Source organism: Mycosarcoma maydis, chromosome 17 (genome assembly GCF_000328475.2).
Source record: "Mycosarcoma maydis chromosome 17, whole genome shotgun sequence".
Classification (NCBI taxonomy): Eukaryota; Fungi; Basidiomycota; class Ustilaginomycetes; order Ustilaginales; genus Mycosarcoma; species Mycosarcoma maydis.
Window position 1 is genome coordinate 128,705 of NC_026494.1, and position 12,232 is coordinate 140,936.

Genomic DNA, 12,232 nt, shown 5'->3' on the forward strand with positions numbered 1-12,232 from the left:
GTCGGCGTGTGTTGTGTCGTGACCAAGTTTGAGAAATCAGAAGATTCAGCACAAGATGGATCCACCCGGTAAAGGTCCGAGGTCTCGCCATCGTTCTCGTGACTTGTCTGGCTGCAGTCATGTTGAGATCTAATCTCCTCGTCGACGAATGAAATTTCGCGCATTCTTTCGAGTAACTTAGCATCACGAGTACAGTGTACTGTGGTGTGCCCTTTCACTCGCAACTGTCGGCTCTCGTGTTGCCTTTGTCTGTGTCGCCTCCTTGTGATTCGTGATTGGGCTAGCTTATCCCCGATCAAAGGTGGCTTGTTGGTTGTTTCGAGATCGGAGGCCCCCCAGCTGCTTGCTGATCTCGTGCTCATCTACACTTGCCATTGGCGAGAGGGAAACAGCGACGCGACACTCGTGACTGTTTGCGCAGAGCTGTAACCGCTCCGTGCAACGTCGACATTGTGATTGTTGACGCACTCTCACGATTAGCAACGAAGGGAACGAACAGGAACAAACTGTATCAAGATTCACGCAGAAATAATCACGATCCAACAACCAAAAAACAGGCAAAGAGACCTGTCGATTGAGTGGGAAGAGGAAGATCGAGACAAAAAAAGAACTGCAGCACCTAGGATTCCCGCGTGGTCCCCCACCGCAGTACTGACTAGGCGACGACTTGCTTGACTGCGCAGATCGGACGGGATGCGGTATTTTCAAGTCTCTATGGCCGCAGATGATTCACACACGAATGAAGTAGGTTTATGTACTCCATTACAATCTAGTTCAGTGACATAGCAAGTCATGTTCTACTCAGAGACTACTGCTTTTACACGGAAAGGGAGTTGATATCATTCGTTCGCATATTGGGTATGTTGAAAGCGTCACTGTGTACAGAGGAGGCCAAGCTAGGCGCCAAGCAGAAAGATACATGCTGGTTGTCGCTCGCCACGGTTCAAAGCGCCTCCAGTCACGAGTCACGCGTTGGTTGAAAGGGAAAAACAGCAGAAAAAGAAACATGCCAAAACGTGTAGAGCCGGCGTGCTGGGCACCCTTTCTTTCCTAGTCTGGTTGGTTTGCAAGTCGAGTCTCTCCGGGAAAATAGTTGCTGCTTATGTGCAAACCGACTACATATCAGCAAGCTGAGAAAGAGCGGCAGTAGGGATCATGTGGCCGCTTCTCGAGCCAGAGCCAGAACCCGAAGCGACAGGTGCATCACTGGCACCAGGTCTAGTGCCTCCAGCAGGAAGGCTGTCGTCGCCAGAGAGGTCGTTGAGGTTCATGGGCACAAAGATAACCTTGCTGTTGGCCGTCTTGGCCATGGCCTGCAAACTCTCAAGCGCACGGATCTGCATAGCGCTCTTAGAAGCCAAGATGTCGGCGGCCTGTCGCATGAGTCGAGCAGCGTCCACCTCGGCTTGAGCAGCAATAACCTTGCTCTCACCGATTCGCCTCTGTTTGGCGGCAGAGCTGAGTGACTCCTGTAGCTCCTCGGAGAAGACAATATCCTTGATGAGGATGCTTTCCACCTGCACACCCCAGCGATCAGCGACGTCGCCGACTATCTCCTGCACCTCGAGCGCCACTTGCTCTCGCTCCGTGACGAGCGACTGCAGCACACGACCGCCGATCACGTTTCGCAGAGTGGTCTGCGCTCGCTCGATAAGCGCCATTCGCACGTCGTTGATACCGTAGCTGGCCCGATACGGGTTTGAAACGTGCCAAAACAGCACAGAATCCACTGTCACGGATACGCCGTCCCGCGTGATAGCCGACTGCGAGCCTATTTTTGTAGTAGACACTCGAACGTCGACTCGTTGTAAAGACTCCGAGCAAGCGTTGATTTTGGTAAGTCCCGGGTCTTCACTTCTATAGAACATCCCGAATCTTGAGACGAGACCGACACTGCCTTGTTCAATTTCCTGGAATGGATTGGGACAGCAGATGCAGCATGGGATCTGGCCGAAGAAGCCTGCGACCGCACCGATTCCGTTGATAAGTGAGCCGTAGAAGCCGTGCTCAATGTTTTCGAGTCCGAGGTTCTGCTTGTACGAGGGCTGCATCTCGGATCGTCGAAGAGGTTGGACGGTCACGAGACCGCCTCCGTTGGTGACAGGGGCAGCAGAGCTAGTCATGGCGGGCATTTTGGTGGCGACACCATCATTGTTCAAGCCTGGACCGAGGGTGACCTGTTCAACGCTGGACATCTTGTCTTTAGGGGTGTTCGAGAGAAGCACTTGGTTACATTTTCCTCGAGTTAGAATGATGAGACGGTATATATGCTTTTTAGACGGAAGGCGGGGTTGATAAAGGATCAGCAGTCAGATAGCGCCAGGCGGAATTGAGGACTCGTTGACTGAGCTCAGCTGCAGATATACTGGACACATTTTCCTGCATTCGTGATTACTTTTCGGCAGGGACTTGGGTTCTGCTGGGCTGTGGTCTCGTGCCCGGCCTTGGCTCGCTTAATGTGCACTTTGTCGCGTTTTTCTCGGAAACGGCGAGGATCGTCACAGGACAGGCAGAAGAGCACTCACAAGTGCCTCTCTCTCTCTCTCTCTCTCTCTCATATTGAACATCGCGGTGGACTAGCTAGTCTCAGTTAGCCGAACCAAAGCATCGTCGCTGCCGTTCACACGCGTTTGGCTTGGCTTTGATCTGGTATTGATCTCTGTTCAACAGCGAGATCAGTTAGGTGCGGTGAGCGTAGGAATGCTTCGCCAAGGCTTTTTTGTTGCCGGACTGGTGCAATGCGATTCCGAGAGCAACAAAAGGTGCGATTCGATGGAAGCGATAGGAGAGTCGGCTGTGCACTTTTCGGCAATTCCCCGCATTGTGAAACCGGGGCGCGATTCTCATCCAACATCCATCCATCAGCCAAGGGCCAGGCACTCGGCTCTTGGTTGCCAGCTGTGCCGCTTTCTCATCCTCAGCATGCCTGTTAGAGCACGATCACAACGATACCAATATCGGTCACCTTCCAAGTTGAACATCATACGTCTTCAGTGGTCGTGCAAGAGGGCGAGAGATCGCCGAGACGCCATTTTCTGGAACACTGACAAAGCATAAAGCGTGGGCTGCATCTCATTACGTCAGTTGTACATGGTCGATGGCCTCGGTTGGCGGAAATTGGAGAAATCACGAATGGAAACACTGTCTTGCTTTTCCATGCAGGGAATCACAGAATAGGTCAACACCATGGCATAGCCCTAGTCGCTAGCGTGGCTGATCACAGCTCACATCGGGTTCCACCGGAAGCGGCTTCCTCTCTCTCCCGCTCCCAACTTTACAACAAAATGCAAAGTCCGGCAGGACTAGTAGGCGCCAAGACCAAGACCGTCATGCTGCACAGCAGAGACGCAGCCAAGGCTTTCCCCACCCGTAGCCACACCACACCACGCCACACTCCCAGTCGTGAAACAACGCTCATTCTGCCAACCATACACGTGTGCACTTCACGCCTTGGAGCTTACCGCGTTATAACTAGCGAACAGAGTCGGCTTTACACGCTCTTTTCGGCCCACCAGCCGGCGGTAGACGATCGCACATGTCGCCGTTGCCTCGTGACCCGTTCGCGCCCTCGTTATCGTATTCGAAAGTGAGCCGTGATTTTGGAGAGCCGTAATTTTGGATTCGAGTTTCGCCTAGATACGCACTCGACACAGCCTCAAAGACATAGATAGGCTCGGTTGCGTTGATGCGTTGATCTATCACACAACCTTGCATCATTCGTGATTGATTGTCCTACAACTTCTTCACAGCTGCCTTGAGGATCGTCGTCACAGCGGGCAACACGATCTTACGGTTAGCTCTCGTGTTGGCCTGCTTGTACACTTTGGCCCATCTCGGCTGGTCCTGTGTACTAGCGTGTTCGCGTTTGCCGTCGCTGTCGACACCCTTGACACGTTCCTTTTTCCCACCGGCGCTCTCGGGCAACCGTTGGCCTTTCCACGGCTCTTCGAGCATGAGCCTTCGCTCCACTTGGTCGGACGCTACATGGGCATCTGTTTCGAGTCCCTTTCTCAGTTCTTCCCATAGGATCGAGGCTTTGCTGGGTGACATGGTGCGCGGTGCAAAGGCCAGCACGAGCTCTCGCTTGTGCTTGCCCGCATCGACTTGGCCATCGGGCACACGGAAGGAACCCGTCATGACGGCAATATCGATCTTGCGTTCAGACATAAAGTCATCCAACGTCTTCCACCATGCTGCCCATGCTTGTTTGACTTCCAATTTGGGGTCTGCTGCATCAGCCAATTGGCGTGCGGGCCGGTCCTTGTGCAGCCATTCGACGATGCTGATGGGCACAGAGGCGAAGCCGAGCTTGAGCGTCACATCGGCCTGGGCCGGATCGGAAGCTTCCGGGCTGGTAAAATCGAGTTCCTTGTAATCGCGACGCAGCAGATCTCGACCGCTGAGATGAGATACAGCCTGTTTTGAGCCAGAGAGGATTTGCCAAAACGGCGCGAGGATGATCTTGGCGCTGTGCGTTGCCGAGTCGATCTCGGTCGACGGGCTGATAGACTCAATCGGCTGCACCGACGCCACTTGCCAGGTGCTGTTGAGCGGCGAATACGACAAAGCAGTTTCGCGAATCTTGTCTGCAGAGTGTGGATTGCCAAACGACGAGGCGGGCAAGAGCGTCTTGATGGCGTCAAAGTCGGTTTCAGTCGCCTTACCACGTGGTGCGCCACGGAGGTTGTCTGTGTCAATGATGATTGCGCTGATCAAGAGATCAGCCACCTCGCGCAAGCCTAGATCGGGCGTCGAGGCGGTTGCAAATCGGTCGGCGAACAACTCAGCCACCAAGCTGCTGCAGCTTCCTACAGGATCCTTTGATGGCGACTTGATAATCCTCAATGCCGCATCGGGGTGATCGCCGACGTCTTCGTGGTGGTCGATCACGATGGAGACTTGCCTGTTGGCTGCCCTAGCTCCTCCCCATGGCCCGGTGAGGGACGGGTGATCGACCAGCCCGATAGCTACGTTTGCTGATGGTGCAAATACATCCGAATCGAGTTCGAGTGCTAGCGTCTTTTGCAGATCATCAAGGCAGAAGACGTGGTCGGGCATTATTCCTGCTGCGCGGAAAGCAGCTGTGTTCTCGGGACGAAGCACATCGTCGGTGTGCATGCTCTGTATCAAGGGTACATAAGTTGATGGTGGCAGGTCGTAGCCAGAAGGAGATCCGAATCGCGACAGAAGGTAACTCAAGCCAATAGCGCAAGCGGCCGAATCCAGATCGCCTGCCTCGTTGCCCATGATAATGGTGAGTGTGGCTTGCGAGCTGGAGCCTGGCTTGAGATGGGTGAACGTATCTTGCTTAGCTTGCAGTAGGAAAGCGTCCAAGCTTTGCCCGGGCCTGCTATCGCTGGCAGAACTCGAGGTCGCATCCATCGTGGTGGAAGAGGCGTGTGACGTAGCAGCCTGTGCAGAATTTGAAATTGACTCGAGGACGTGGATTTGAGATCGACTCTGGCTCCAGTAGACGAAGTCGGTCAGGGAGAACAAGATAACCGACGAGACAGCGACGAACGATAGAAGAGCGATAAGACGAACGATGGCCTGGTTGCGTCCAGTTGCAGCTCTTGTAGTTTGATACGAGTAGATGCGTTCGTACTGCCCAGGCATGTGGAGAGCTAGCTTGCAGAAACGTCGCCCCTATGCGGTCGAGAACGGAGAGAAACGAGATGAAGAGGAACGCTTCGGTTTGGCGAGACCAACACTTAGAATCACGAATCGTGAATTGCCGGCGGGGCGCTTGAAAACCCTACTATGACCGTCAAGCCTCATGCTCAAATTTACGATTTGATCGACCTCCGTATTCCGAAAATATTTCGCGAGTGAAGAAACGTGGTCGTAGTTCAATCACAATTAAGTTAACTTGACTTGGATTAATTTGATTTTGTTGATAAGAGGAAGAAGTACAGTATTATATACAGTCACGAGTTACTTGACATGAAGTGACTCCGTGACTGGTTCTATGAGTGTGTGTCAATGCGTGAGTGTACAGTATAATAAATCACAAAACGAGCGTCACCATCACCTTCTGTGTTGAAAGATTTGTAACTACTTGCACAGACAACTTTCCAGCGGAGCAGAGAGACTTTGTACCACGCCTCAGTCTTGTACAACTATGTTTAGAAGCCGAAAGCTTGACAGAAAGCAGAGGCGCTGCTCAACCAGAAGAGGGACCAAAATGCGATTGGCTAGTTTGGCAAGTCCGACATGAAGTTTCAATAGCGGCTGATTATGAATGAACAGCTAGCTAGCCAGCCAGCCAGCCAGCCAGCCAGCCAGCTGTGCTCGCCGGATAATCAGCTTTACCCAGCATTCAACCAGCTGCAGCTGCATAATTGGCTGCACAGATCCTGAAAGGCTCTTGGCCTCATTCTGTTCATCTTGTGATTGGCTTGGCAAGATTCAGTCTGTGAGTTGCACACGCCGAGGCTTCGAGGACATGCCCCGGCATTATGTTCGCGCATAAAAGTTAATCCTTTTAGGATATGGTGCCACCTTGTAGTTATTCAACGCGACAGCGTGTTGATCAGGCACGATTGGCTCCCCTAATTATTAATCATAGTAACACGATCGCGTCATGTTTGTCGCTAACTTCAATCAACTCACGACTCGGTGGCGATTCACGATTCAACTCTAACTCTGCTGACCCACAGAGACAAAATCACGCGAAACAATCGTGAATCGTGAATCGAATCGGAATCGTGAATCATGAATCTGAATCGTGAATCTGAACTGTGAATGTCCGTCCACTCTTGACACTGCATCCTATACTGTACACCTGTGACAGCCCCGAGTTTTGTGTTCTGGCTCCGGCTATCAGGAACGCGATGTGTTCCGACATTCGTGATTTGACAATTGCACCATACCTCACTCACTTGACTGGCCGCTGCTAACCATACTCGTGACTCGTTCAGCTCCGCCCCATCTTTCCATTAGATACCTCCTATATCGGCAGCCGTCGTGGCTTCCCATCTTTTCTATTTACCGCATCATTGCTGTCCAAATTTGCTTTCGGCTGGCCTCGATCCTGTTTTCTGTTCTTCACCAAATTTTTCGGACTACAAGCAGGATCCACTGCAACAATGGCTGCCAACTTTGTCGAGCTCGTGCGTCTGCGCGCCACCTCGGCGCCAAACGTCTTCATCTCTTGTTCGGATCCGGAAAAGATGGGCAACCCTGCCGATATTGCGTACGGTGGATGCGTCCAAGCCTTCGCTGTGATCGCGGCGTTCAAAACCATCGAAGCACACAAAGAGATGCTCAACTTTGAAATTCACTCGCTTCTCGGCACCTATCTCGGACCAACGCTGGCCGATCGCAAAGTCAAGCTCACCGTCTCGGACATTCGCACCACTCGCTCATTTGCTACTCGATTTGTCGTCGCTAGCCAACTCTTCAACGACGGCAGCGAGCGAAACACTTTCTGCGCCACCATCGACTTTACGGCTCCTAACAAGGTCGATAACAACAAAGCCGGTCTTCCATTTACCAGGTACAGCCGCAAACCAAAGATGCAGTATGCGCTTCCTGAGCAGCTACCGTCCATGAGGGATATCGTGTTGCGCAAAGTGCAGGAGCACAAAGTGGATCGAGACGCAGCCGACTTTTTGGAACATAGCGTGTTTGCACTCAATGTCAAGACTCTCACAAATGTATTCCCACCTCAGGGACTGCACGCACAGAATGCCATGGGCCTCGACCCGCTCGCCGAATCCGAGCAGCATTCAGCCGCGCTCACCGACAGGTTTACCGTTGACTGGGCCAAATCGCTACAGGATCTTTCTTCTCCTCCACCACCGCCTTCCATTTCGGATTTGCAACCGACCAACTACGAGGACGTGGGTGCCCCACTACCTGTCACACCTGTATCGGCAAACGCGGCTCTTGTGGCCTTCCTGATGGATGGTGCTTTGTCGTTTATCCCACTCACCTTTTCAAGGATGTCGTTGACCGATGCAAGTGCCGTCTCGTCGTTGGACTGCGCACTGCGCTACTTTTCCGTTCCCAATATGAACGACTTCCACTTGAGGGAGATGCAGACCATCCAGGGCAACGAGTGCAGGACGTATTCCGAGTCGTTCCTATGGGACAGGAACCAGAATATGGTGGCGAGCATGACACAGGCTTGCATTTTGAGGCCACACGCCCACAATTTGTGAGCGCAAACTCATGTCATTCTGTATAGCATGCTGAGCGTATGATTAGATACATAGATATACATTCAAGTGTGCCTCCTTCAAGAGTGTTGCAAGGTCCAGGAATGTGGGATACAATGAGTAGACGACAGGCTGAGGGATGAAGGAGGCCAAGAAATCGTCTGTGCGCGCAAATTCGTGATTTGTCGGCGATGAATGGACCCTGAACGTCGGCATACGATTAATTCGTGATTCGCTGGTTGGCTCACGCGGTCAGCAAGGTGTTGCGCTTTCGTCACGCCACCATCTGTTCGCCTTGTGTGGGGCACCAGCTGTTTCGACCTTGTTTCGGATTGTGCGAGATCCTTGTGTCGGCAAGCGACGATGTGCGAAATGTCGTCCTCGGACCTATACGATGTGACGCTGGCTTCGCATCGCATTGTGGAGCAGTTTCTCGTTTCGCAAGGCTACGTGTCGACCGCAGCGCAACTGCGCATCGATGCGGCTTCGTGCGGACTTGGCATGTCGGCGCGTGCATCTGATGGTGCGCATCCAGCGCCGGATCTAAGACAGATTGTCGAATCGTACTATTCGAGCATCCGCGCAGATGAGCGTAGACGCAAAGCCGAACAGTTGGCTGCTACGCATGCTACTCGTTCCATCGCCGACCCGCTTACACTTACTCTTGACGGCCCACCCACTCTTCCGTTCCGACTAGAGCACACTCATTCCACATTGCATGCCTCCAACATCCTCTCCATCTGCCAGCTCAAGCTGCCCCGAAGAAGCTTCGACACGAACATCGCACGATACCTCAACTCGATCCACGACTGTCTGGTCACTACTGCAGCAGACAAACGTATAGTTTTTTCCAATGCACAGACAGGACGAGTGGAAGAGATCCTGGAGAGCCCAGAAGCACATCAAGCGGCAGTGTTGAGTGTAGCCCAAGACGCTCTGGATCCAAGGTGCTTGATCAGCTGTGGTATGGATGCTAGAGTGGTAGTGTGGGATCTGTTGACAAGGAAACCGGTGCAGGTGTTGAAAGACCACAGCAAGTTTGTGGTCAAGGTGGCTCTCAGTCCGACGGGAGAGTATCTGGCTAGTATCGGGTACGATAAGAAGGTGATCGTGTATCGCAGGACAAAGCGGACCACATTCGCTGCTTCTCATGTTGCTCTACGATCCGCCCAAGGGGAAATACACGAGGAGGAGGAGGAAAATGAAAAAGAAGAAGAAGATGATGATGGTGTGGAAGATCTGAAAGGACCCAGGTACGAAAAGGTGCACGAGATAGAGACGCAGACGAATCCAGAGGCGATTCTGTTCGTTCGAGCCGGATTGGCTCCAGAGGAAGCTGACGGAGCAGCGCAACTGGCGGTGGCTCCCGGTGCTGGCGGCAGTGCGAGTGGCAATGTTGGAGCAGCAGGCGAGCTGTTGATCCATGAAGCGCGCCAGAAGCGCACTTGGCTGTGTTTCACGGTACGTAACGACAGCTTTATCCATTACATTGCGCTGCCTACCTCTGCCGATTCGTCGACGCTGGAATCGGTTTCCAACGAACTCTCGCGTGTCACGCTGGACGACGATGCTCAGGCAAAGCGGACGACCGCTGCCACTTGTACCACTCAAGTGGCTGCCGACTGGTCGCTGCACAGTTTCAATACGAATCCGGATAGGCACGACGTGCACGTCTCGTACTCACTCCTGTCGCTCTCGCTCCACCCATCCTCGCTCTACATTTGCGTTCAAACGGGCGACCATACATCGCCGGCGCTCGCTTCCTCTTCGTCCTCGACGCAACCTGGCTCGCTCTCGCGTCTGCTGCTGCTCGATCCGCTCTCGTCACGTCGAGCAGCGACCATCTGGACGGGCGTCTCGACGAGCTCGTATGCGGTACCACGCCATTCGTGGCTTCCCTCCGGACGTGGATGCTGGCTGAACGCCGAAGACGGCGTGCTACGCCTCGTGGATCTGAAAGGTAGGACCAGAGCGTCGATTCTAGCACACGGTGTGTCATCCGCAGCCGCTAACGACGCCCGAGACGGCCAAGCAGCAGCAGCGAGTTGGAGTCGAGGTGGAAATACCATCGTCAAGGACGTCGTGGTGTTAAGCGAACAACGTGTGGCTAGTTGTGGCTTCGATCGCACGGTGCGCATCGTCAGCCTGTAGCTAGCCGTCTACTCAGCCTTCGCCTATGCTGAAGCTCATCATCTGCCGTTTGCGACCGAAAGTACAACGTTAGGCGAATGCAAGCAGAAGTCTCACTTTGTGAAAACCTCGAGTGACACTTGTGATGTGCAAGGTAATTTAGATAGGGCATGGGGATGGCAATCTAATGTTAGCCACTTCTGAAGATCTGAAATCCATCCTGAATTCACGCGAGAAATACAGAACAACAAGATGGAGAAAACCAGGGTAGAACACTGGGCCGTGCAGATGGTCGTGCAGATAAAACGTTAGAGCTTGTTGGTAGGCTCATTTGGCATGCCTACGGCGGTGGAGAGCTTCTCGTAGATCTGATGACCGTGACTGATGGGAGTAAAGTTGACGTGGGTGCCCAGCGCTCTAGCGTCAACCATCTCTGGAACGACGTCCTTCAAGGTTGGTGCGCCCAACAATCGCATGTTCATCTCCATCTCTGCTTTCAAGAGCTGAATGGCGTGGACAACACCGTCGCTTCCGTAGGCCGAGTAGGCGTAGAGGAAAGGACGACCGATACCGACAGCTGTAGCACCCATGGCTACGGCTTTGAGCACATCCGAGGCACGACGGATGCCGCCGTCGACAAAGATCTGGAACATGGGGTTGGGAAACAGTGAACGTGCCTTGAGCGCTTCGACGACTTCGCCGAGCACTTCGATTCCGGAACGAGCAAAGTCGAGCTGTCTACCACCGTGGTTGGAGAGCACGACACCACTCAGACCGAGCTCGGCGGCGCGTACAGCATCTTCCCATGTCTGAACACCTTTGAGCACGATGGGCATCTTGGTGACCGATCGCAACCAGGTCAAGTCGTCCCAACTGAGCGAAGGGTCGATGAAGGACGAGATGGCACGTGCGGCACCTTGACTTCGATCGACGTTGTCCTTGTTCTTGTTCTGGTGATCCGATCCGACATCGTCAAACTTCATCCTCATGTCCTTCTCACGTCGCCCGAGCTGCGGTGCATCGACAGTGACAAAGAGACCTTTGACGCCAGCAGCTTCGGCTTTTTGGATGATGTTTTCGGTGACCTTGCGGTTCGAGTTGACGTAGAGCTGCAGGAACTGGACTTGGGAGTCGTTGATGCGTGCGCCGACGATCTCGTCAAAGGAGCAAGAGGCGAGCGTGGGGATCATTTGGATGATGCCCTCCTTGCCAGCGGCGACGGTGAGGTTCTTCTCTCCCTCGGGATGGCCGAGTTTTCCGAGAGCAGTGGCGGTGATGTAGATGGGTAAGGTGGATTTCTGACCGAGCAAAGAGGTCGAGTAGTCGACCTTGCTCACGTCGCGCAGGATGCGCGGTCGGAACCAGATTCGACCAAATGCCGACGTGTTTTCTCGCATCGTTACCTCGTCATCGGCACCGGAAGAGTAGTAAGCCCAAGCGGTGGGTTTGAGTACGCGCTTGGCGATCACCTCAAAGTCGTACAGATTGAGACATTGCGAAAGCGGTGGTACGCCTGCATCGTCTTGACGAGCGATCTGCTTGGATTCGGCCTTGGGGGTGTCTTGCTTCTGGATTGTGGACGGGTCGACGGGACCAAGGCACTTGTCTTTGGGCAAATTCTCCTCGAGCGTTCCGGGCGGATGGATGGGATCGTATTCCTCTGTAGCATCCTTGCCGGCGTACTTGAGAATGATGCCGGCTCCACCGGGGTGTTCGGGAAGGAACTCGGTCACGTCGTACGCATTGCCGTGGACGATGACCCAGCAAGAATCCCTGTTGTTGTGTTTCTGAACCTCGTCGAATTTGAGCATTGTTGGGTTGAAAATGGCCAAGGGCGCGCAGTCTAAGGATATGTTTGTAGAAAGATGGAGTTTCGGTTGGTACCGTATCACTTATAGCGTTGCAGCTATAGAAAGGGTGAATGCGGGGACCAAGGAATC

The 12,232-nt window shown here is 53.4% G+C and overlaps 5 protein-coding genes and 1 non-coding gene across 6 annotated transcripts; 2 read left to right on the forward strand and 4 right to left on the reverse strand.

Annotated features, from left to right (window-relative positions):
- Positions 1–607: 607 nt before the first annotated feature.
- On the reverse strand, positions 608–722 carry UMAG_16227. Its single transcript, XR_897741.1, has one exon. It is a non-coding gene; the product is annotated as a 5S ribosomal RNA (ribosomal RNA).
- A 393-nt stretch (positions 723–1,115) lies between these two features.
- UMAG_04742 (uncharacterized protein) lies at positions 1,116–2,195 on the reverse strand (the record flags this gene model as incomplete). The annotated part of the gene is made up of 1 exon (XM_011393320.1): positions 1,116–2,195. One exon carries the CDS (start codon positions 2,193–2,195, stop codon positions 1,116–1,118), a length of 1,080 nt encoding a protein of 359 aa, XP_011391622.1.
- Positions 2,196–3,732: 1,537 nt separating this feature from the next.
- On the reverse strand, positions 3,733–5,616 carry UMAG_04743 (uncharacterized protein; the record flags this gene model as incomplete). The annotated part of the gene is made up of 1 exon (XM_011393321.1): positions 3,733–5,616. The coding sequence occupies one exon, from the start codon at positions 5,614–5,616 to the stop codon at positions 3,733–3,735; it is 1,884 nt and encodes a 627-aa protein (XP_011391623.1).
- Positions 5,617–7,088: 1,472 nt separating this feature from the next.
- UMAG_04744 (uncharacterized protein) lies at positions 7,089–8,165 on the forward strand (the record flags this gene model as incomplete). Its single annotated transcript, XM_011393322.1, has 1 exon — positions 7,089–8,165. The coding sequence occupies one exon, from the start codon at positions 7,089–7,091 to the stop codon at positions 8,163–8,165; it is 1,077 nt and encodes a 358-aa protein (XP_011391624.1).
- A 369-nt stretch (positions 8,166–8,534) lies between these two features.
- On the forward strand, positions 8,535–10,313 carry UMAG_04745 (uncharacterized protein; the record flags this gene model as incomplete). Its single annotated transcript, XM_011393323.1, has 1 exon — positions 8,535–10,313. One exon carries the CDS (start codon positions 8,535–8,537, stop codon positions 10,311–10,313), a length of 1,779 nt encoding a protein of 592 aa, XP_011391625.1.
- Positions 10,314–10,600: 287 nt separating this feature from the next.
- UMAG_10682 (putative L-lactate dehydrogenase (cytochrome b2)) lies at positions 10,601–12,103 on the reverse strand (the record flags this gene model as incomplete). Its single annotated transcript, XM_011393432.1, has 1 exon — positions 10,601–12,103. The coding sequence occupies one exon, from the start codon at positions 12,101–12,103 to the stop codon at positions 10,601–10,603; it is 1,503 nt and encodes a 500-aa protein (XP_011391734.1).
- Between the last annotated feature and the right edge of the window lie 129 nt (positions 12,104–12,232).